Below are 26,239 nucleotides of genomic sequence, written 5' to 3'. Positions count from 1 at the left end.
TCTCTTTGCTTATTTTTATAAAAACAAATGTTACCGTTGGTCGGAAATGACGTATTTATCAAAGGAAAACGTTTTCCAACAAAACAGGGGGCATCACGGATTCAAGGAGCAAGGGACACCCCACCCCACTCCACATCCTGGATTCGTAACTGACTGGATATCTCATAAAGGTTTTAGAAGCAGACGTATGATGTATTTTCATCAAATCCCTTAAGACGATGCAGCAAAGAATTTTGTAAGGTTTCTTTTATTCATTAAGAAACGCCCAAGGAATGATATAAAGCAAATCATTGCATGGCATCTTTCACCTCTGAAGAAAATCTAATTTCATCCACCAACGAAGCCATACATGCAAACCAGAGATGGACTAAATGTAGACAAGTGTGGTTGTAGACGAAACGGTCTTTGTGAAATTAATCTAAACATGCTAAATGAGAATGAAGATAAAGGTATGATGACTACATGAATTCAGTCAACTGTATTTTTCTCATGTTTTGATTTGGCAAAAAGTGTTTGGTTATCATCTTCTTCTCCTCATCGTCCTTCTTCTTCTTTTCGAATAAGAATAAGTAGTTATTATTATTATCATTATTATTATTAGTAGTAGTAGTAGTAGTACTACTACTACTACTACTACTACTACTACTACTACTACTACTACTACTACTACTTCTCCTGCTACTACTACTACTACTACTAGTAGTAGTAGTAGTAGTATAGTACTACTACTACTACTACTACTACTACTACTACTACTACTACTACTACTACTACTACTACTACTACTACTTCTACTACTACTAATACTACTACTAATACTACTACTACTACTACTTCTACCACTACTACCACTAGAAGTAGTAGTAGTAGTACTACTACTACTACTAGAATACGAGTTACTACTAGAATACGAGTTCAAAATCCGGGCCATAGTTTTTATAGGGCTGCGTTTATTACCTTCTACTTATACGTCAGAACCAAGAAAATAAGACAAATCATGTCCTCATATGTGTTGAAACTAAACATATCATTAGCTCGTTGAAGGTGTGTACAATGGAAAGTAAGCTCTATTGATTATTCAATAAACCTATGTAACTGTCGGCCGCTAACCCATTCTTAAAATAGTATAATGGAATGGTGCGCACTCGATCCATTTACGGAGGGGGGGGGGGGTACAGCTAGAACAAACTGACGTCATTATAACCTTTCTTTGTCTGTATATTCTTGTGCATGTATTCTACCATAGCAAGATTTGTGGCCAGGAAAATGGCCATATAATATTATGGAGAATTTGCACCTTTTGCCATGATGTACATTACGACAAAAAGGTAGGGTTAAGTGATTCGATTGTTAGAACGCACGGCGGTGCGTGCGTACGCTGTATCGTGGTGTCACGGACGCCTCCCCTCATTTGCAAATGAAAAGCGTGAGAATTATGGATTCCACAATAGCGCGGCGGTAAGGGTTTATCGACTAAATCATTGGCAGTCCTTGCAGTATATAGATTTATATAGTCCATACCCTCTCATCTAATAAAACCACAACGATGGAGTGTCTACGAGTGCGAATTACCCTTCCTGCTCCTTCGACGGGGGTAGAAAAGACTCTGTGAGCACGTGTAGTTTCAAATGCGACGCCTGTTACCATGGTAACTTGTTATTTTATGTTCTGCTTCATGCCGATGGAATAGCACGTAAAGCGACTGAGGAGGCGCCACGAAAGAAAAAGGTTCACTCTATCCACGAGAGTTCGCTCGATGCGGTGGACGGGGTTTTTTGGAGTTTGCTCAATCAACGCGTACCCCAAAGCATCAAGTGTTATTTTCATCTTATGAACTCTTTCAAGAACAGGAAGGTACGTATACGTAGAATATTTCTTTTGTTAATATTTCAAAGGTATGACTTAAAAAATATGATGTCTTGTATTTGACATATTGTTAGTACTCTCTTCATGTTTCTCATTGTCTATTCAGTTATCTCTTTCCCACTCTGTTTTTCACCCCTCACTCTATCTCTCTTGTTCTTCTTTTACCTCTTATTTGATGTTCGCATCATTGAATGTATCCTTTTAGCAAATGTATAATTTTATGTATCTATGTATTTTTCTTGGAACATCGTTCTCATGCTCATAGAGCTAACGATGCTCCACTCATGTATATATATATAATATGAATGATTATGCTAATATGAATATTATGTAATGTTGAAAATGATGTGTATATATATATATATATATATATATATATATATATATATATATATATATATATATATATATATATATATATATATATATGAATAAAATCAATCAATCAAATCAGTCAATCAAAAGAAATACAATAGGACCCAGTGACTGTTTAAACATAATGGTGTATATGTCTTCTTAATCAAACACAAAGTAACCAATCTATTGGTTAATATGATTGTGTCGGACAGATAAAAAGGTAAATTTCAACCAAAATCCTAATTGATTCTCCTCCCTTTCACACGGTAAAAAAAATCGTAATTTGAATGATGATTCCAATGAAAAATAAGGCTAATGACAAATTTTTTAGCACGTGTGAAACCAAACCAGAACATGATTAGAAACGCGAACGCTAATCACAAACACGAATTCAAATTCTACTCCGGAGGTGAATTCCAGTTGGGTATCACTCAAATCACAGTTTTCGAGTGACATGTGAAAGGTCCGATGATTCTAAAGACGAATTACAATCATCGTCACAATGATAATTCAAGATTCACGTGTAAACAGGCCCTCTAACAAATAAATTCGTTGATTTTTACCGTTTCCGTCGTTCGGGCACATACTCACCAACATATTAATGGATATTTTGAACAATCCTTCTGAAGGGCGCCGTACAATTAATGGTTAAAAATGATTGTGTGAACATTTTAGATTTGATAGCTCAGTCGGTAGAGCGGGGGTTTCGGATTCCGGTGTCCCGGGTTCGATTCCCAAATGGTGCGCTAGTGCCCTTTGGTAAGACATTTACCCTCATTACCAGGTCCCTCGGAGAGGATCTTAAGCCGTTGGTTGCTTGCTCACAGGCATTCGTGCTTTCTTAGCAGTCAGGTAAAAAACCTCGGTATAACAAATAACAAATTTAAATATGGTGCTATCATTAGTGAATGCGATTAAATCTGTTAAGTTGGACGGATCCTCTACTAGTAAATGAATTGATTTACAGAAAACAGCATTTGAGTTTGATACTTAAGATTTTTGTGATTGGCCAAGGGTTGCAGTTATTAATTTCTACGGTATTCAGAAATCTGTACTTGATTATAGTTAAACCATGGCTAAGATCTAAAATTTAAGTCTAGTATCGTCGTAAGCCAGGTGAAAATTAAAGCCTGATACTTTTGGCTTATCTTAATTCTTTCGTTGCATCTTCACTTATCCCCTCTAATGATAATATTGCCACTATCACCATGACAACCATTACTCCTATATTGATATCATCATTATATCATCACCATCAAATTCATGATCACCGTCATATTCACCATCATCGTCGTCTTCAACGTAATCATCGTCGCCATCATAATCATCCTCACAATTACCACCATCGTGGTAATCATCACCATCGTTGTCGTAATTACCACCGTCATCATTATCGACACAATCACCGTCACACTGTAGAAATCATTGTATCCTTATACAATGATCCCATATTGCAGTGTTTTATCAATGTCCAGCAACAAGTTCATCTTTGCCAATGTTTGCCATCATCTTGATTATCGCCATTACCATCATCATCGTCATCATCATCATCATCGTCCTCATCATCATCACTATCATAATCATCCTCATCGTCATCATCTGCTGTAATAGAGATCGTCTATTCCTCACTATTGCCACATTGAAATATCTTAATCGTACAATGATCACCATAACTATCATCATCAAATTCTCATCTCTCTTCTTAAAAAAATCGAACTTTCACATTTTCATCATCATGATCATTGTCATTATCAATTTTGTACGTAACTATCTGGCTTAACTTCATTAACTTATGGTTAATCATCAAAGCTAGAATGTTTTTATCGCTATTATCATCATCAGCAGCATTATTAGAATCATGACAATCATCATTATCATCACCACTTCTACCTCCATCATCATCATCATCATCATCATCATCATCGTCGTCGTCGTCATCAGTTTTAAAATCCATTTCAACAGTATCAACCATGTCTACCATCATAATTAAAGCAATTACTAGTATTGGTATTGCCTCCCTAATCATGTCTTACTCATTCTTTCTGATTCTAAGTATTATCCTGTACCATTAGTATTTGCAATGGCTAATTGAGTGCCATTGTTCTCGCCATCATCTTAATTACCAAGCGCATTGCCGTTTTGAAAGTCGATTCTTCGCAAACAGAAAACAATATTCCAAAACTATAATGCCATAAGTTAAATGTTCAAGATAGAGAATACGCAGAACATCATGGAGTTAAGTCTGTTTCCTTATTTTCAATATATATTACCCTCCACTTAATTAAGAAATATTTTATGTGTATTTCTCCTGGCATACCGTCATTTTTCTTATTGAAAAGTCGTCCTTGTAGCCTCTCGGTTTGTTAGTTATCGGATGTGATCAGTTTATTTGATATTGTTTGTAGCGGTTTAAACAAATAAAAACACCTGCTTGAACACCCTCGTTCAACCTCTAATTTCGCATAATTTAATTTATTTTCCATATCCAAGAAATAAAGAATATGCATCCATCATCAACATAATATTTTTTTAATAATCTGATATTCAGGTGATAACTAATATACATTAATGGTAAGAAGAAGAAGGGATGTGAAATGAGGAAGACAAAGAACTATAAGCTATAGTGTATGCTTGCTTGATGAGGAGCCGTCGGGGGGGGGGGTACTGCTGCTGGAGGCGAAGCCGCAGAGGGGGGGGGGAGGATGAGCAAAAGGGGGGGGGGGCAGCACTAGATGATGGCATGGGGTTCTCTCTCTTCTACTATAATGTTACTTTATGCGAAACCTGACAACATACACACACAGGAAAATAAGAAAATGGTGCAACTTTGTAGACTTCTATCTCGTATTGAAGTCTGCAGACTTTAATCTTGTATCGTAAGTAACGTTTTTTTTATGTTTCAAGAAGATGTAGAAGAGGGGGAAGATGGGAGAGAGGAGAACACAAAAAGGAGGAATGGATATCTACGAAACGTGAAATTAAAATGAAGAGAACACTTGGATGGGTTAAAGTCGCGCATCGGAACGTATCATGCAAATAGAATGAGAGTCTCAGCAAGCCAAACAGACAAGTGACAAAGGACGACAATTACTAAGTGTGCTTAAATTGAAAAATCTCATTAAGGAGACTTTACAATGATTTTAGCAAACACTTCTTGAATCCAAGTCACACTGCCGCATCCCGATTTAACATCATCAGTAGAAGAGCTATTTCTTTAAAGAGAAATCAGATTTGTGCGTATAGTTGGGCATGATGAGGTTGGTGAAAAGGTTTCAGAATCAACCCATCAAGAGCACGAATATTAGACCTGATGTTTAATCAAATGTAGTACAAATCTTTATGTAAAGAGCCTCGGGAAGGGGAGCGAGCGGGAACGGGTCTGTTTACCACCCGTCCAAAAGTCATATAAATTATTGTAGGGGAATGAAACCTCATACCTTCATACCAGCCCGTGTAGATACACTCAAAATTTTAACATTTTAATATCAGAGGGACTTTCCATTTTAAAGAAATTGATTATTCTGTCAAGAAATGAATAGATTCTATTCGCAGAATGGCAAAATACTTTTCTTATTTACTATAAATCTGTGCCCCTGTGTTTTCATTTAAATTTTAGTAGATTGTTTGAAAATGCAAATATTAAGGTCCTTTATTTGTTACCTTGACTTTTCTTTGATTATAAATAGGCCTTCGTTGCCTATATTCAAGATATTTGTGACAGGACTATACTTGGGTGACGGAGGTGATAAAAATTTAATATCATTGTGTTCCTGATTGGTCAGAAAATCAAGTTTCGATTAATTACAATACTCTCTGTAAAGAGGCCCCTAGCCTTCCTGGTTGTACCTTCAGTTAATTAAGGAGCTTGGGGGCAAATGAACCTCTTGATGTGGCCGGGGTTATGTTTAATCTGCATTAGTGAAACTAGAAATAGAGGGCCGGGGTTGAACAAAGCGGAAGGTGAGAAACAAAGGAGACTTGAGCAGGTCATCTTCTCACCTCCATGTTAAGAAAGTCGATGGGATTACCAAGAATACCGCCGACTTTTCTCCTTCGGCCTGGTAGGTAAATCAGACGGATGCGGTGTGGGGGAACAACCGGGCTGATACCCGCGGACGGAAGTCGACCATGCGACAGAAGCTAATTATGTGGAGCGCATCCTTTAGCAGTGCGTGTCCAATTAAACAAGGACGGTTGATACTTTGTTTCTTTCAGGGGTAGATGTTGACGTTGTGGTGTCAAAAAATTTAGGAAAAGTAAGCAAACACGGATTTTCTTTTATCAAGATCCGGCTCTACACTACTGTCTTATTAATTGGAACGTTGGGAGAGTTCATGTTGGTGACAAAATAATTTAATAACAATAAAGTTTCTATCTTGCATAAGGCCTAGGGTACTATAAAATCAACTCCTCGCTCACTTGTTTAAATACAAAACAAAGCAGTAAAAAATGTTTTGATGCGGGTAACCACTGTCCACTGCCAGTTCGCCCCTTTCTCTGTTTCTTCTTTTATCTATTAGTCTCTCTTAGCCCCCTTTTATTGCCAGATTCATTTGGTATGGGCTGGGCGGTCACCCCTCCTCCTTCTGTATATGCATTCTCACATTCTGTTTAAACTAACCAACACAGGTTATTAAATGTAAACCATTCAACGACTTTTTAAATCAATAATTATCTCGACTGGTTTTACACGATAATTTGTTTTAACCAACAGTAATATGTCTTGTTAAACAATGTGTAAAACAATCCATTTTCTCGCTGTAAAGACTACATATATATTCTGTGTTATCGCTGCTTGCAGTTGCAATTATGTCTCGAATCTATATTTTCAAAAGAGTGCATATGTGATTGTCCCCCCCCCCCATCGCAAATGCTGTTTGTAAGCTCCTGTTGACCTTGTATCCTATTGTGTATCGTTATGTTCATTGTCTATCCTAACGATTCGAATTGTAGCTATCGATCAGCAGCAGCAGCTCTGATTGCACGCCGGTCGACGTCACAATCCCTCGCGATATCAGAGGGCGATTTAAAGGGATTATAGATGGATCTATAAATATGATTGAAATTACATGTCGCTGGCTTACTTAGCCTAGTTTGCGTTTTTACGATGGTATTTCCTTTAAGTTATCAAAAGGTCATTGGGAATGGTTGTCCCTGGTTAGGCATTTGTTGAAATGCATGACAATTGTTACAGATCATAAACCATGCTATTTTGTTGCCGTTGTTGTTTAAATATTTTTTATATTCTTTTGATCAATAACTTCAGACAATCTATCAACTATATATTTTGACAGTGTTTTTAAACTGGTGCAAATATATTTATATATAAAAATCATCATTATCTTATTTGTATGTGACTTTAACCCCTCCCCCCCCCCCCCCCATCGTTTCATCATGTTCATACTGCCCTTTAATATCCAATTTGATATATACATGATATCAAACTCACCATCATTGCTTTCGTATGGAAATAATCTTCATAATATTCAGTGATGGTTATTCCTGTCGTATGTACAATCCCACGTTCTAGGTCATATCTAATCATTTTATAGTAGATCGTTTTTAGAGTTTGGGAGAATGTTCCAAATATCCTGTTTCATAATGAATCTGATATTTTCTCAGGGAGGTTGTTTACTCTCAGACCCATATGTCCGCGTTCTCTCCATTGTAATTTTCACCTGCATTGCTTCCCTACAGATGTATTGGTACAAACAGACATAAATCAATCAGTGAAATATTAATGCGAAGCGCAATGCAATTCTTGTAGACAATACTAGTCCGTAATACGTAGGGCGGTGCCACAAGGATAGCAGGGGCGACCCCTTAGTTTTTTTAAAAGGAAAAGGGGTATTAAAACAGGGGGAGGGAAAAATAAAAGAAAATAGTGAAAAGGGGAAAGGGAAGAGAAATTTGTATAGTGAAAGGTGCTACTCGTTCCTACAACTATTATGATACATTTCATTGATAAAAAGAATGGTGTCACCATTAGAGCCCCCGCCCCTCTTCCCATCATACCACGGCGTCATTCCTGCTATTACGAGGAAAAGAATGTTATTTAAAAAAAACGCAGAGACGGGAGCTGTAGAGTGCATAGGCAGTTACAGGTACAGGAATTCATCAGGATGGCCGAGCTATAACATGAAAATTACTAAAGACCGACTTGAAACATGTCTCAAGTCGTTCTAGTTTTCACGTGTCCTTCTTGATATTCTTTCCTTTTCTTCCATTTTTCTTGCACTTAGAAGCATTTTATTTTTGGGAACATTACAAATAGTTTTGTTATTATCATTTATAACGATGATCGAAATATCCTTCAAATGATTTTTATCTCAATTTACAGCAAAAATTGTTTAAATTCAACACTTTTACAAGAGATCAACTACAAAAAAATAAAGTCTAAACAAAATGACCAAGAAAGCGACAAATTTTCCCGCAATCAGTGCAGGTTCTGACAATCCACCTAATCCTTTGTCTCTTTTTACGCAATGTGGTATCTGCTCTGAGACCTCGTACAGATTTCTTCGTAGAGGAAGCCATGTAAGAACACCATTACAAGGATGAAACTGTCAATCATTCAAACCTTACAACACTTTACCATTGATGTAATACTTTGATCTAAAAAAGGCCTTTCTACCGAAGATATGAAACTTCTTTGTCGTTGATGAAGATGATGGAGGGCCTATGGTGGGCTCTTAGACCATCAAGGACCGACCCAAGAGGAAGGACCAGCGGGGAGACCCCAGGTGGCAAACGCCGGTTTCGATTGTGCTTTTTAACCCGACCAGAGATTATCGGATTGTCAGTCCATACTATAGGATTGGATGCTGGTTATACCACTTTATGAGAGGATTGTACCTCTTAACATGCTTAATCGGACTAAACTCCCCAATCCCACTCTCTTTCAGATGTTAGATTGCGATACTATTCTTCGAATACCCTGCAATTTACTTTTTACTTCCTCAAGATTTGTCCTACCCTCTTCTTCTACGACTTCCCATCTGTCGCAATCTTCCATGGTGACTTAAGTAGCACTTGAATAGCCATCCCCCTTTGAATTCATCCTTTCCTCTGTAGGCTGTGTTGGAATACAGGTATACAATTTCCTGAAAAAGAGCATAAAATGCCAGGTTTTTTTTTTACATTAACATCGTTGAACCAACCATTTGCCGATTAAATCAAAGTGCACGCAAACCAAAATGGAAACATTCATTACGTTGCAAAAAAAATTTTTTTATTCCTTTTCATATTACATTAACAAAACATAAGCAAACATATAACATGACATAGTAAAACATATTACAACAATAAGACTTTAGTTTGTAGAATACATAGTAGATGCTGAGAAAACGCCCTGTTAACCGAGTTGAATATAAAAGTAAAACGGAGGAGCTTGCCAAAAAAAACCAAAGATTTCATACGAGGCTATAGCTGCTAGCAAGTCCATTTTTCTAAATATCTGCTACATTTAATTCAGTACTTCAATATTTTTAACAATTTCGCGTGCAAGAGGAGAGACCTTTGTTGCTCTGTCGAGAAATCATTCCGTCATTACCAAGTTTACCAAGCGACAACATGTAAAAAGAATGAATGTATGTAAAAGATTGTATGTAAAAGAGTAATGTAAAGTAATTTGATTCGTTATTGTTCTGTTTATATTATGAAATAAAGGTTCTTTTCATTCTCTGGAATAATTCTCTGGAATAAAAAGGAGAGAAAGAAAGAAGAAGAAAAAGTTTTCCAAGCGAGATAATCAAGCCATTTCACTTCCTCATATCGGCTTATCCACATGCTGTAATCTGTCTCATCCACTTAACTGTTGTTCGCTTAACGCACCAACATCTCCTTTTGTTGAACATTCTGATGGCTCAAGTCCTTTCAAATGAAAATAAAGGGAAGTAAATCAAAAGCTTGTCCTTGCCATCATGCGTAAAATTGACTAAAAAATAGTGGGATAGTGCGAAAATGGTGCCAGTATCATTTTTGTGCAGGTCGTTGTCTCGTTGTTGTACATTGTACTTTTTGTGGTCTCAAATCGTGTGCCTTTTGCATGTTTAACTTCTACTACTTGTCTTGTTCAGAATGTAGTCTAGGTATGCCTGTAATGCGATTGATGTAACAATTTGGATTGTGATATATTTTATTTCTTTCACACAGAAAAGTGGAATCTTACGCTAATTACTGTTTGTGTTTGATATATATATATATTGGGACAGATACAAAATGTTGTTTTATATAATTACTTCGCGATGTAATAAAGCGATGGTTTCGATCAACTTTAATATTTCATTCTCATTCGTTGAAGTGGAGTATGTTCATACTCCGCGTCACATACCATTCATGGGATCTGCTACATGTGTATCGTGGGAACAGCGTATGGTGATCAATATCATTTCCAATCAAACGTATTAATATACAGTATATTTATAAATTCAAGGTTTACTAGCGTTTGCTATTAAATAGTTAACATTACTGGGATTTATAATATATCTTCTCTCTTTTTTTCAACAGGTATTTTTCATCATCATACCCAACCCGTGTTTGCTCGATTTGGCAATCTGCATCTGATCACACATTTGTATATACCAAGCGAATCTTCCCCGCGACTCTTTGCTCCTGTGTGTGACCAATAATGCGTCTCTTTCGTGTAAACTTCAAGAGAAATATCCAGCTTCTCTTTTCCTCTCCTGCCATAAATGATTGAGCATCATCACATCGTTGGAATAAAAAAGAAAGAAAAAGCATACATCGTGAGCAAATCACTGCGTGTGGTTTAACCGACCATTCAACGCACAGTTGAACGAACACACAATACAAACGCAAACAATAATAATAATTTCATTTTTTTTTCTCTCTCCCGCTCTCTCTTATGAATGGCGTCGCGGCCATACATCGGTTGCTGGGGTGACGATTCTTTGTGTTGGAACCCCAGATAAAAGGACCATCCATTAAGGGGGTAAAAATACACTGTAGAACGTGGGAAAACGTTCCTGAGCAAACCTGTTGAAACATATTTCCACAAAGATGAAGGGGCTGCTTCATAATAGAACTACACCTGTTGAATACGCCGAGATACAATAAACTTTTCTCCCCTCGCGCCGAGGCTGTTTCCAAACCGGGTGACGATTACAATCAGTGTGTATGTTTTCGTAAATGCGACATCGAGGAATCGGCTGCGACTTTAGAAGGTCTTGCTCGGATTAGTTTACGCGGGAAAAGTACACATTTGCTTCCATTGACATCAAAGTCTAGATTACTTTCTTCTGTGCATTCGTCTTTGTGAATTTTGGACATCATTTTGTTGAAAGGAATCATATTATTAAGGCGACGCTGGAATTAGTTTCTGGACAAAACATCTTGACGCCGCACGTCATCATATCTCCGTAGTGTTGTTTTGCATTAGTTGGATAGCGTGCAGTTCTATAGCTGTTCATAGTCGCATTTAATGACAAAGCAGGAAGTTATAGAAGAAATATTGCCCCTTTAATAATTTTGGGTAGGAACTATACCCAACATTTATTAATTTAGCCCATCCCCGCCATTTGGAAATTGATGTTTTCAAGATTTTGAACTCCCATCTTTAGCAGTCGTATTATGCGTGAATCATATCGTGGGCATAAAGGCTACAGCCCAGCAATAAACCTCTTGTCTCATTTACGGACTCAAGACGCTGTTTGCAAATCCTCCTCTAGAACCGAACACAAAGGATTTATTTGAGTTTTTAGGAGAAGTTCAAACTAACTAAATACCGCTCTGCTTGGGGGTGTTTACATTCGATTGGAGAAGAACCTTCTTCAGATTGTCCGTCCGTTGAAATAATCTTTCTTATTGACACAAATTCTGTTTGGTAGATCGCTATAAAACTTCTTGAATAGATATTAATGGGAAGTAAGCTTATGAAAAATAAAATGGCGGGCAAATATGTATTGTTCATGTACTTCATTCTGATGTCATTGCTGTGCCTTTTCGGTTACGATAGTCCTTCGGCGCAGGCGGTAGGAAGTCGGCAAGAAATCACCGTCGACCCGAAGGACACGAACGCCATACGAGGAGAGCTCGCGACGCTGTACTGCACCATCGCCAACCAAGTGGGCGTGCCATCGTGGTCAAAAGACGGCGACATCATCGCCGTCAAGCCCATCGACGACACCGGGGACGCCGGCGAGCATCGATGGGCGATCTTCGGCAATGAGTCGGCGGGCGAGTTCAACCTCCAGATCGTGGACGTGGATGACTCGGACGCCGGTGTCTACACGTGTAATATTTCCCAGCCGTCGTTGCCTGGTGGGTACCTGTCTTCCCAGCCCGCAGCCCTTCACGTTCTCCCACCGCCCGAAGGTGATTTCCCAGAGTGTCTCATCAGTATTGAAGGTACTTTGGACGTCGGGGAGGCTGTAGAGTTCACCTGTGCATATAAGACAGAGAGCACACACCAAGTTCAGGTGAGTACTCCCTAGATAAAATGTCTTGTTTAGTACCGCAAAAAGGCGGTCATTGACAAAAGGAAGCGCAACTATGTGGAATAATGAGTTTCTTTGTAAAAAAAAAGAAAATGTGTCATTATTTATAAAAGCGTTGTTTAGAGTTACTTGCTTTGTATCTTCTGAATTGTCTGTATTTCAGAAATGGGAGGGGATGACTCCAATTTCCTTAGCAACATGTAGAATATAAAAAAATATCCCAAGTCAAGAAAATAAAGCAATTTTGAAAAAAAAATCATAGTTGTTTCCTGTTGTCAAAGGGAGCCGGCAGAATAGCTCTCTCACTTTTCAAAGAAACACGTTTATGTTTCATTAAAATGACGAGTTGCTTATGGTAGGCCTATTTCAAATTACGTTCATACTTTCCAAAGAGGAATTAAAATATAACAAAAAGAAAATTTTCAGCATATGCTAATAAAAGGATCCCTCATTGACCACGAAGTAAATGTCACTAAATTCTAAATAAACAAGTTTTGAACAGGGCCCTGGAAACGATATTTTTACTGGGGTGCTGATATAAATTTGAAAAGCAAACAAAATAAATTTTCACTACAAAATGGAGCTCAATCTGGTCCAGAGGAATTTGAAAAGAAAAAAAAACTACATCCCCGCTTCACAGGGCCATGGTTTTGAAATAAATTTGATTGATAATGCTTTCTTACATATTTCGTCACACTCGCGCTTCTTTTTATTGAAATATAAACAATCTTACAATTCATTATGCAAGTAATTAAGTAAACCACATTGACGTTATTTGCAAACGGACAGAAAGATCTAATAATGTTATATCGATACATTTATGTATAGTTATCGATAAAGGTATTTCTGCATACAATCTCCACCCAACGTCATCTCTTCCATCAATGACATGTAACTAATATAAGTAATCTTTATGAGTTTTTGATTACATTTACGGGCTCGAAGGAGAACAATACCCACGGCGCACTCTATTCATCCCATCGTATACAGGTATTGTGTCGAAACCTCCGCCATTGTCCGTTTGTATCATTCATCCAGTAGTTCTCTGAAGTTTAATATAGTTCCTTTCTCATTTGAACGTGACAGTTGAAAAGGGCAACCTTCAAAATCTACTCAAATATTCATTGAAGTACAAAATTAGTATGTGGAGAATGTTTTGTTGCTGTAGTTGTTTTTACAACGTGCGGATATATTCTCCACCGGATCGGCCGGCATGAGCCTTGGCTCATTTGCGCAATGAGCTAAATATTGTTTTTTTTTCGGGGGGGGGGGGGTGAGGGGCAGATATGACAGATAGAGAAAAGTTTTTAAAATATGAAAGCGAAGCAAGCAATCAAAACAAATTGACCTTTTCAAGACAAAAACATCTGAATTTTGGATTGATTCTGGCTTGATTTTCAGAAAATAATATAATATTTCCCTTTCCATTTCTTCCCTTTTCTCCTTTTTTCTTGGTCGCAATATTTTTTTTTTTTTGGGGGGGGGGGGCATGGCCCCCAAGCCCTCCCTCTATCTGTAAGTCCGCGCCGTAGCTCGTATATCGGAGGCTTTACAAGTGAAAAATGATTTGTCCAAATATCGAAGTTTTTATTCTCGAATTACTGCCAATCAATATATAGATAATCAATATTTGCTAGATCAACATTACATGCAAGGCGGCTCAGAATAATGTATATTATGTGTGATATATCACCTTGATATTTGTCCCTACAAGAATAAATTAAATAATGTATTTTCATTATTATCATTATTATTCTTGGCAAAGACTAACGATAATGTAATGCTTCATCACCACCGAATGGAAAATACGTATTTGCATATAAGCACAAAAATATTATGTGATATATGGTCTATAGCTATTGTAACAATGTTTAATTTCTCATTTCTTAAACTTTGTGTTCGCTGAATTACTTTCGAAAGGGTTTATATGAAATATGTCTCGTTTTTTCGTTAAATTTGAATTCTGTTTTATTTCTACATTTAACCAAAGGTAATGGTCATCGTTTTATAAACACGCTGAGTATTTTTTTCTCTGGTATATAGGTGAACATGATGAAGGGGGAAAACAAAATTATTAATTTTCTTTTCCCAACATTAAAATTTGCAACATTTTGCGTTTGTGCAAAAGTATTTTCATTATCATGCAATCTCATGATTATGATTGCAAGGGCGGCGGAGCAATATTGAAAGTGGGGAGGGGGGCACGGGGGAAAAAGGCACATTTTCTTTTGAAAAGGGCACTATCTTAAAACAAAGAAAAAATAATTATCCACAGTTGCGTAATGCGTAATTGTTTAGGAGGCTAATTATGTCGTATCATGTAAATTTATACGAAGCTGTGAGCGAGCGAAGAGAGCGAGCAAAATTTTCGACATTTTTATACCGGAAATCCAATTTTGTGATAGATTTTGACAACTAATATTTAAAAGATAATATCATATTTCACCCTTCTCTCTTTCCTTTTCTCTTTTTTCTTTCTTGGTCGTGGAAAATATGGGGAGGGGGCAAGAGCCCCAGTCTGTACGCCTCTGCTTATCTACCCCACTCACATGACTCATGAAGCTTAAAGGCACGTAGGATTATCCGATTATCCTTACACGATTTGTAGTAACATAGAAATAAGAATATTGTTTTATTGTTTCAAAGGGGCACTCGTTAACACGTAAAGTTGGTCCTCGGGTAAAAGAGGCATAGAACACGTTCTCGTTTAAAACTGACACTTATACGAGACGAGAAAGGGCACTTGGTAACACCTAAAACAGATCCTCATGTGAAAGGGGCACATTACACAGTCGTGAGGGGGCCTTTTTCTTGGCGTAAAAAAGGCGCTTGTTCAGTGCTTCAAAAAAATGGGGGGCATTGTGCCCTCGCCCCCAGGATCGCCGCCCCTGTATGATTGATATTATTATAATCTTTATCACTTTAATGTTATTATCATTATAATTATCATCATTATGCCTTTTATTAATAACTTAATTGTTCATCATTTATATCATTATTATCATCGTTGTCATCGTCATCATCATCACCATCATCATCATCATCAGCTTTATCTTTATTATTACTATATATTCTAATCATAATCATTTCAATATGCCTTTGCAACAGAAAAAAGGCATGGAGGGGTATTCAACTTTATTTTACACATTATCTGGTAATCATAACCATCACTATGTATCGCGGAGCAAATACAGAACGCGGATTTTAGAAAAAGACTCGGACGTTGATAGCGCTCAAGATTAATTTCTGCTCAGTCAGTATTAGAGTTGTTGAAAAGAAATTAGCCAGAGGTACAGTATATAGGATATAGGCCTATAGGCTGTTACCGAAAATGAGATATATTATATTCCAGACACAGAGCGCGAGTTCTCTATTGCAAAAATTAATTAGATGGGGTGTAGAAGATCCCAAGGGCCTTTTAAATTTCATTAAGAGATTTAAAAGGAAAGACAACGAATATAATTATTAAAGGCAATATCGCAGTCACTGTGACTAGACCCAGTCCTCATGATTATAGTTCTGAAGTATTTACACTCTTCAGAGTTCCTTTAGAATGCAATATTTTGATCAAAACACCGGGGGCAACGTCAGGGTTTCTGACGTCGCCCCCCCCCCCCTCGTCCTAAAGAGTGCATAACAAAAAGGTTCTTCAAACAAATTTTCATGAGTATGGGTTCACTGACATGACTGATATCATGCGGTCTCATTTTTTGTTAAATACCTGCCTTTCTTACTATCCTAGATTTTGATAGATAATATGAAAATGCCCCTTACACATTTCACATTTCCATGAATTCTATAAGCGCATGTTTAAAAACGAGTTGAACATTTTTTTTTTAAATAATAATTTCGCGCTTGTTCAAAGTGAACTCTTGAACATCTAAAAAGTGGAAAATCTTTGGTACCCCTCACGGATATTTTTAATAAAAAAAAATCACGTAATCCACCACGAGAGTGCGACAGCTTCTTCATGTTATATCTAAATGCATGAAAATCGACAAACCTATAATGATAAGCTGGGTCGTTTCGTTTTCTCACTTACATTTATGTCTTCAAACATTCTATCCTTCACCCTCTGAATGAAACACGGCGATTAACACACAGGCAAAGCTATAATACGGTAATTGGCGGCTTTTGGTGCCATTTCAAAGTGGGCAAACTGCGATGAGAGTACAGGAGCATCAAGGACATCGGTTTTGCCTTGATATAGCCCACTTTTTACATACGTGTGATAGCAATGACCATGAACGTTCTAATTTTTCGTCTAGATAGATAATTGAGTGAAAATAGAGTGTATTGATTAACAAGGTTAATAATAAAATGCTATCCACTAGAGTGACCTGTAGCCATGATAGACCAAAGCCCAGATATCCCAAATTGCAACCCTCATACATGTACATAATTATATTTGATTTGACGACAGCGATCAACCTATATCACATGACTACCAAACTATTTTTAAAACAATGACATTAATAAAATTGATATGAATGAGAATATTATACGGTAGGAAAAGTTGATATTAATAAGGACCTGGCAATTGTTGGTAAAAAGCGAAAGTAAATATACCCATTATTTTGTTTCTGCACGCAGCAGTCTCAAAACATGACTTGTAAAACAAACAATGTGTGTTGGCTCAGTTGGTAGATCGTCCATCTCACAACCGGGAGGTCGGGGGTTCAAGTCCCGGTCGCGTCAGACCAAACGACGTTAAAAGATGGGTGTTGCGCTACCCTGTTTGACATTCAACAATCAAGGGATAGAGCACAGTGGCCGCCGGGCCAAAGATTCGAACAATAAAATATGGATTTTCATTTTACCAGATAATAGATTCAATGGTTTTCTCTGAGAATATATAAAAAGTACGAGAAGTGTTCTTTTACGGCGGGGTTGTAGAAATCGACAATTTCTTTACATTCTTTGGATTAAGAACAGCAAGTCCCGTTTACAATTAATTCGGTTTGTTCAAAATCATCCCATCGATTTTATCTATGAACAGCCAGCGACACCATCATTTCAAAATGTTATAAAAATGCTATAAATAGTTATGCTCAGATATCTGTTTTAACCAATATTCTTCTCTTTTTGCGGGGGGGGGGGGGAGTACAAGACTATTACGTTCATCTCCGAGATGAAGAATGATATAGATGCTTTCACAACTATTTGTAAGACGACCTCCAGCTATGTTACATTACGTTAATGATTTTTCCTTTTTTTATTATTTATTTCAGCTCTACTGGACGAAACAAGACGACGCTGCGTTCGAGCCTACAAGCCCAGAAACACACATCCGTGATGGTTTTATCGTCACTCAATTCTACCACAGCATCACTCGAGATGATCACCTCTCAACCTTCCAATGTATCGCCGATAGCTCCGATCTCCCGTCCGCTCGCTCCTGCACGACGGGCTTTATCGTCGTCCGTCACGCCCCCGACGTTATGATAACGCCTGCGGCGCCGTCGGTACGCCGCGGTGACAGCGTCAACTTCACCTGCCTCATTAGGTCGTCGTATCCGGCGGATTTCGTGTACTCGTGGACATACAAAGGATTACCGCTAGATAGCTTCGGAGAGAAGATTATTGCAAGGGGGACGCAGGTATCTATCTCTGATATCGGGGATGATGATAGTGACGCCGAACTCACGTGTGAAGCGGTAAATGACGTAGGGTCAAGCCGTGCCACCGCGGTTATAGAAATCGTCACATCCTCACCGCAGAGTAACATCTATACATGGGTCATTCCCATCGCAATAATTGTGGCGATTATTTTGATCATTTTGATCATCGTATCGATAGTCTTTGAATGCAGATGCTGTTGCAAGAGGTACGTTCGTACCAAGAAACTCACAGCAAACGGGTGGTCCGCCGAACAGTTTATCATGGAAACTCGATTGCATGTCCCCGAACGACGCAACAGCGACGCAACGACGGACTTCTTCATGGCGCGGGACATTGCGACACCAGCGAGAGCGCCATCAAGAGTCAGCCAACAGCGGAACCAAAGAGCTGACATGAGGTTCATCCAAGAAACAGCCATCGACAACATCAACCAGACCCGTCCCGATTACGGTAGCTTTGGAATCGAGCAGCGGAAACAGCAACCACGCAACGCATCGACAAGCCCTTACCAACCCGTCGGTTCCAAGATGGAAGGATACACCGAAGTCGACGACCCGTCTCCCGAAAGGAACATAAGCCCAGGGTTCAGTGACTCCGGGCTCGACTACCAGTCGTCACTGGACGGAAGCGGGAGCCCAACGTCAAGGGCGGATTCGACGCCGATCTATGCCCAGGTACGGCGAGGTGGACGAGCATCGCGTATCGGAGGATCTCGGCCCAGTGTTCAAGAAAGGCAAAATATAATGGACCAACTATGATAATGGGCCTTATTTCTATATAACAAACTGTGCAATATGCACCTGTCTTTATATATGCACGACGTGCACGATTTCACTTGCTTATTGCTTTTTCGTTTTGATAACCGCATGGAAATTTTGATGCATTTTGGTGTGACTTGTTAATCATGATTGTTATTATTTTGTCTTATGGAGTTTACAGTTTTCCTGTGAAGTTTTATTTTACTGTGTAGTATTTTCGGGTCTACCATCCTTAAGGATGATCTTTCGTCCACCCCTAAGGACGTATAGCTCCAGTCAAATGATCAGTCTGATGACCCCCTCTTTTCCCCAAACAATTCTCCAGGGGCTAAATTTACCACGTTTATGCCGAATAATGATAACAAACAATATTTTTAATCAACGAACGTAGAAGGCAGCAACACTTCGCAGTCACTCTGTTTACAGTGTGTTGCTGCCCTCTAAGTTTGTTGATTTTTATTTTTATTGCACAAAGGTATATGCACGAAAGTGTAGTTAGCCCGGCGCACACTATGCGATCCGATACGACGCGATTTTTTGATAAAACGCATTTCGAATTAAATATGACTTTTCCAAGAAGCAAACTTATTTTATTTGAAGTTCGGCATATTGTTAAGAATAACAAAATCATAATTTTGCTTTGCGGCAAGCCCTGTTTTTGGAATAAAGTCCAAATCGGCTTCAAGTCGCAGGCGATTATGACGTCATTACGATTTGAAATTGAATTTACTTTTATTCCTACAAGGAGGCTCCAACTTCAATAAATTTCGCATTTCGGTAGTCTTGTCACAATTCTGAATTCTTATTGCTGCAATTTTATTGGTTAGAATGTTCTTTTTTTCAAATGTTATTGTGATTTCTTTGAAATTCGAATCGCTACGAATCGCAATGTGCGCGCACTACAGAACTCCAAAGATATTCACTGCGTACAATAGTCGGCCTGTGTGCGCTTCAAAATATTAAAAACAAAGTGAAAATCATCAAACAAGTCGTCTAGTGAAAATTATATACGTGAGTGTTTTCATCACTGATAAGTTTGTAATGTCTTCATAGCGAAGGAACGTTTTCCACTTTTACAAACGAGATCAATGATTTCATTTGAGTTCTCGATAAACGATCGGAAGGATAATTCTGTATCCATTTTTGGGTGACGTCTTCTGAAGATGTTGCCATAAACATTATTATTATTTACATTTAGGCCTATGGTTGTAGTTTGATTTTGAAATTTCAAGGTATTTTTATAGTTTTGAAAACTATGATATGAGACAGAAATTGCTATTGTGTCACATAGTGCAAATATTTCATAAGGCTGAATTTTACAATTTTTCTCGATTTTATATGATCCTGTCTGTGTGTGTTTTCAATAATGTATCCAACAATGTCCAGCCGTATTGTGCCATACTAATGTTTCTTTTACATTTCAAGAAAATATTAAGTTTTAATTTTTCATATAAACGAACGAATTTGAAAATAGTCATGCCATTCCCTATATATATTGCTTACTCGTGTATGTTAGATCGTCGTGTAATAGCCCGACCAATATCACAGTTATTCCTTCTCGTGCATAATTCAGGCAATAACGAGATAACACGAGAATTTGAAATATTAATTTATATTCAATATAATTGGAAAGTCGTGAATTCGTTGATTAGTTTGTTATCGATTTATGGCATTCCCTAACCGTTATTGGCCTTAGACACACATGTCACCCCATCGGTGCATGAAATAGCGCAATACAAAATACATTTTTATTTCTGCATACGGTTACGAGAATTCCCGTCACGATATTGATACTCTCTCTCTCTCTGTATAATTATCATTTTTTATAACCCAATACTGTTCCAATAACAAATTCATACATGTGTTTATTCGGCGTAATGTATATATACACCAGAAAGGGAAAGGTGTGTGAAATATTTGTTATATGAATATCAAATTACTCGGTTTTATCGACAAACATCTATTCGTATAAAGGTTATGTTGCCTGGGTGTATGATCTTTCACGATTTTTTTCTGAGCTGGTGCATTGGAAATAAAATTGAGTCTATTTTGAAGCACGATATTTTGGGATGTTCGTTGTGATCGAGTCCACTGCTTTTTGTAAGAGAGAAAGGGGGTGGGGAGCTAGAGAGAGAGAGAGAGAGAGAGAAAACAAGAAGATAAGGAGAAAAGGAAAGAGCGGGGTAGAGAGGGAGGGGAGACATATCGAAAGAAAATCACTTTTTCAAGGAGAAGAAATACGAGAAGAGAAGAAGAGGGAAGATGATAACGGTCCAATCAAATGCAGTAACACTTGAGTGTTGTTTAAGACTAGTCAGCAGGCACAGACCCTGATTGGAACTTTGATCAACAAGTGGGCCTCCATGCAAAGACTAGCACATACAAAAGAGAGCCTTCAGTACACAGTCATGTACACAAGGCGTGAGTAGGCTGCACATTCAGACCCTTAACTCGAGTGAAGGGTTTGCCCAGCAGACTAGTATAAGACAGGGAAGGGGGAGGGACGATGGACCAAACTGAGTGGGGAGGGGGGTAATACGTAAATATGTATACAGAAAGAATAACTGCGACGTGGGGTAAGCGAGAGAGGAAGGGGGATAGGAGACAGGAAGAGAGAGTACGGGGAGAGTGATGTATTGTGTTTGGGGGAAATGAGAACGGCGTTGAATGATTAGGAGAGAGAGAGAAAGAGAGGAATATAATGGCATGGAATGGGAGTATACTGACGTAGGGTAAGATATGGGGTGGATATCGGGAGTGAGGGGAAAAGGAAACGAAATTCGTTATTTGCCAAACGTCTAGTCACCCCCAAATGCCCCATTTCCGTTTTTAATATCGTCCAATCATGCCAATTGCTGTGCCCTTGGAATTATGCAGAGATACATATAAGTGCAAATTGGTTCATTTAAAAAAAATCAAATTTTGTGTAAAAAGTATATAGGGACAGGCTTCTCTTTCATATTTACAAAATAGGATTAGAGATTACCAATGGTTAATTTACCTGGGGAATAATACTAACGACAACAATATAACAATGTAGTATTAATATAGTAATAGTAATATAAGATGAAGTAGTAGTAGGAGGAGGCGGAGGAGAAGAAGAAGAAGAAGAAGTAGAAGTAGTAGTAGTAGAAGCAGTATAGTAGCAGCAGCAGTAATAGAAAATGTAGTAGTAGTAGTAGTAGTAGTAGTGGTAGTAGTAGTAGTAGTAGCAGTAGTAGTAGTATAGAAGTAATAGTAGTATAGAAGTAGTAGTAGTAGTATAGAAGTAATAGTAGTAGTAGTAGTAGTAGTAGTAGTAGTAGTAGTAGTAGTAGTAGTAGTATAGTAGTAGTAGTAGTAGTAGTAGTAGTATAGAAGTGGTAGTAGCAGTAGAAGTAGTAGCAGTAGTAGTAGTAGTAGTAGTAGTAGTAGTAGTAGTAGTAACAGTAGTAGTAGCAGTAGTAGTAGTATAGAAGTAATAGTAGTATAGAAGAAGTAGTAGTAGTAGTAGTAGTGGTAGTAGTAGTAGTAGTAGTAGTAGTAGTAGTAGTAGTAGTAGTAGTAGTAGTAGTAGTAGTAGTAGTAGCAGTAGTAGTAGTAGTAGTAGTATAGTAGTAGTAGTGGTAGTAGTATAGAAGTAGTAGTAGTATAGAAGTAGAAGTAGTAGTAGTAGTAGTAGTAGTAGTAGTAGTAGTAGTATAGTAGTAGTAGTAGCAGTAGTAGCAGTAGTAGCAGTAGTAGTAGTAGTAGCAGTAGTAGTAGTAGTAGCAGCAGTAGTAGTAGTAGTAGTAGTAGTAGTAGTAGTAGTAGTAGTAGTAGTAGTAGTAGTAGTAGCAGTAGTAAGTAGTAGTAGTAGTAGTAGTAGTAGTAGTAGTAGTAGTAGTAGTAGTAGTAGTAGTAGTAGTAGTAGTAGTAGTAGTAGTAGTAAATAACTTCACAATAACCACAACAATAATGAAAATAATTCCATATGCATTTTTTTAATCTGAAAGTTTAGTGCTTTTTGAACTATTTTGTTTGTTACATTGATAATCCTCTACTATCATGGATATTGAAAATGAATTATGCATTCATGTAACGCCAAACATTTCGGCGAAATTGCTCGATTGCACGGAACGATGAAAGGTCATTTAGTATGATTAATTAGCATGATTAAATTGTCGAATATTCGCTCCTCTCGTTGAGTATTATGATAAAAAATTGTAATCGAAAAGAAGATCAACTGATAATAAATACCGCTTAAAACAGCTTAGCATGGCATCAATACGATGGTGATGATAGTAACGATGGAGATGTGATGATGTTTGAGGAAAATTGGATAGTATAATGCTGATGATGACGTTGATGAAGATGACAAATGCCGAGGAGGAGTTGGTGGTGGTGCAGAGGCGGTGAGATGATGGTGACGAAGTTGATGATGATGCTGTATACTTGATGATGATGATGATGATACTGATGATGACGATGGTGGTGGTGGTGATGAAAAGGAGCGTCATAATCATGTAAATGATGATGATGATGATGAAGATGATGCCGGTATAGTGTTGGTGAAAATGAGCGTGACAATGTAAACATGGTAAATGATGATGATGATGATGATGATGATGCTGCTGCTGATGATGATGATGCAGGTGACGACGACGACGATGATATGGTGATGTTGAAGATGGTCATGATGATGATAATGGCAGCGGTGGTGGTGGTGATGATGATGATGGTAATGGTTTTGATGATGATGACGATAATTATGATGATGAATCATATAAATGGTGATGAACTTGCGGCTGCTGCTTCTAATGACGATGACAATGGCGATTTTTAATCGTCATTTCATTACATGTTCATAATTTCGTATATTTTTCACAATGTGAATAAAATGATAAACCAATAGTAGATAGAGCCATACACCAATTCACCCATATTGGCACAGTCGTAACACTGCTTCACTTAAATTGTTAACCGGCATCGAGATAAGAATAAGTATGTATTCACTGACAAAGATAATATCCCTTCAATTATTAAATAATAATTATATTGATACATCAATTCCAATAGTTTCAAATCTATTTTGTTTTGTAAAAAAAATCTCATGGTAAATGCAAAAGCTAAAGTTGTGTGCCTTGGACGATAGATGGCGCTCTAAATTAGTGTTTATTTACTACTCTGTGAGTAGCTGTTGAGCTTCGGTCATACAAAGACAAAAACAGCAGCATTTTCATAAAACGGTCAGTTATTCCTTTTTTTTGGGGGGGGGGGTCTCCATTGTGATCGAAGATCTTTTTCTATTCCATACAGGCCAAACGATTCGCTTCATTATAAACATCGGTTTAAACACGTCAGTATACCGGTACCCGGCTACACACCCAACATGTAACAATGGAAACAATGAACTAAACCAGAGGTAGAGGAATAGATCTCTCTTCATTTTTTTAATTCGTTGGATTATTTACAATTATAAAAGGACTGTACATCTAAATATAATAGGCTTAAATAAGGAAATTATCGGATTAGACATAAAAAAGACGGAAGTCAACGATAAAGAAAACAAAAGAAGAGGAAATATAACGGTAAAAAGAACACTGAGGAGAAAGAAGATGAAAAAGGAAAAAGAAGTAAAGGGGTTGAAGAAAGGAAATACAAAATGAATACAGAGAATATGAAAAAAAAAATATATAATTAAGCTAGATGACAATTTTCTATCCATTCCAAGTTGACATTAGTGGACCCCCCTCATATCCATTAGTGGACCCCCCTTATTTCCATTTATGCTCAATATTATACAGTTTTTTTTTTTGTTTTACGAAGTAAGAATGCTCGTCTGTAAAATTGTATTTGATTTGTATTACTTTATATTACTTTGTATTATGTTTTGAACGAAAATGGAATAAAGAATGGAATTGAATTGAAAATAGAATTCCACGAATGAATGAAACAAGAGAGTGAAAAAAAAACATTTGGCCAGCTAAAAAGCAATTCCCCTATCTCAAAAATACGCTCGATCAGCTAAATAAAATTAACATCAGTGCAAATTATGACTTTGACTGTCCCACTTCGCCTTGCCCCATCCCCTATGCCAGATATACAAGGGGCGGATTTTCCAGGAGGGGGCGGCTTTCCCGGGGGAAAATTTTGTCAAGCCAAAAAAAAAGGGCTTTGACTAAAAACTGAAGGCCATTTTGCATGAAGGTCAGTTTGTTTAAAGAAAAAAGTGACAAGTAAAAAAATAGGACCTCACTTCCGTATGCACGCCTCCCTTTAAAAAATTGTTTGTGCCTCTCAAGGGAGGGGGGCACGGGGCGGATGTGCCCCTACTTGGATTCACCACCAAATCCCCTCACCTGATTTAATAATTGAACATCCCCCTCCCCTCTCCTATTCATTTTCATCTTAAATCACTACGTTTTTCTGGGGTGGACTTGACCTTTAAGAAGAGTTGTGTTACATATTCACTTAAATATTAGCGAGTTGTTTGATACATATTATAGACATCGACATCGTCGCGTGAAGGATACATAATTATCTTACTTAACTTCAATATCTCAATGTTTATTTTGATACAGACCTATAAGAGTTTTGCCATTTGCCATGTTTTCCCCTTCCCCTATTTTTCATCATCCGTCTTCATCCTTATATTTTTACTTCATTTGCCCCCCCCCCCCCCCACCACCACCCGATGCGCATTTGATAAAGGCGGGAAGTAGGCCTATGTAATTTTTACTTTTACTGGGGAGGAGATGTATACGCCATATATAAAGAGTGAGCTGATGAGGTCTTGTTCTTATCTGCGTATAGGCCCTATACGATATCCAAATTGTTGCATTTTCATACGACATTGGATCCAATCTTTGTCAATTTTTTAACGAAGTTATAGAATGAAGTAAATCCTAGTTATATTCTTGAGTTCTTTGAGCGGAAGCTTTGCATATTTTTAGAAAAAGGGGGGCTGGAATATGGCATTCCCGGGTGGCATTCAAACAAACCGCTATGCTTTTTGGCCGAAATAGCAATAGCAATACTGGAAATGACTGCAAAACTTCGAACTTATTCCTTATCAATAAATCGTGAGAGCCGCGGCGGAGAAGGAGGGGGGGGGGGGGTTACCCAAATTAGATGTTACCCCTTTACGACCCATTTGAACTGGTTCCGTGGTATAGCTGAGGCAAGGATTAAGCGCGCGTTCGTACGTGGCCGTGATTT

General features: G+C 37.8%; 1 protein-coding gene across 2 annotated transcripts; it reads left to right on the top strand.

Annotated features, from left to right (window-relative positions):
- Nucleotides 1-1,112: 1,112 nt before the first annotated feature.
- LOC129258910 (kin of IRRE-like protein 2) lies at nucleotides 1,113-21,117 on the top strand. Of its 2 annotated transcripts, none has more exons than XM_054897148.2 (3): nucleotides 1,113-1,854; nucleotides 10,732-12,662; nucleotides 17,912-21,117. In XM_054897148.2, exons 2-3 carry the CDS (start codon nucleotides 12,102-12,104, stop codon nucleotides 19,058-19,060), a joined length of 1,710 nt encoding a protein of 569 aa, XP_054753123.2. In that variant the 5' UTR covers nucleotides 1,113-1,854; nucleotides 10,732-12,101; the 3' UTR covers nucleotides 19,061-21,117. The 2 variants fall into 2 exon arrangements, with proteins under 2 accessions (XP_054753123.2, XP_063954601.1); XM_064098531.1 differs by lacking the exon at nucleotides 1,113-1,854 and adding an exon at nucleotides 10,180-10,313.
- The last annotated feature ends 5,122 nt before the right edge of the window (nucleotides 21,118-26,239 follow it).

The sequence above is a fragment of the Lytechinus pictus genome, chromosome 4 (genome assembly GCF_037042905.1).
Source record: "Lytechinus pictus isolate F3 Inbred chromosome 4, Lp3.0, whole genome shotgun sequence".
Taxonomy (NCBI): domain Eukaryota; kingdom Metazoa; phylum Echinodermata; class Echinoidea; order Temnopleuroida; family Toxopneustidae; genus Lytechinus; species Lytechinus pictus.
Note: the sequence above shows the minus strand (reverse complement) of the source record. Positions and strands in the feature narration are given on the sequence as shown.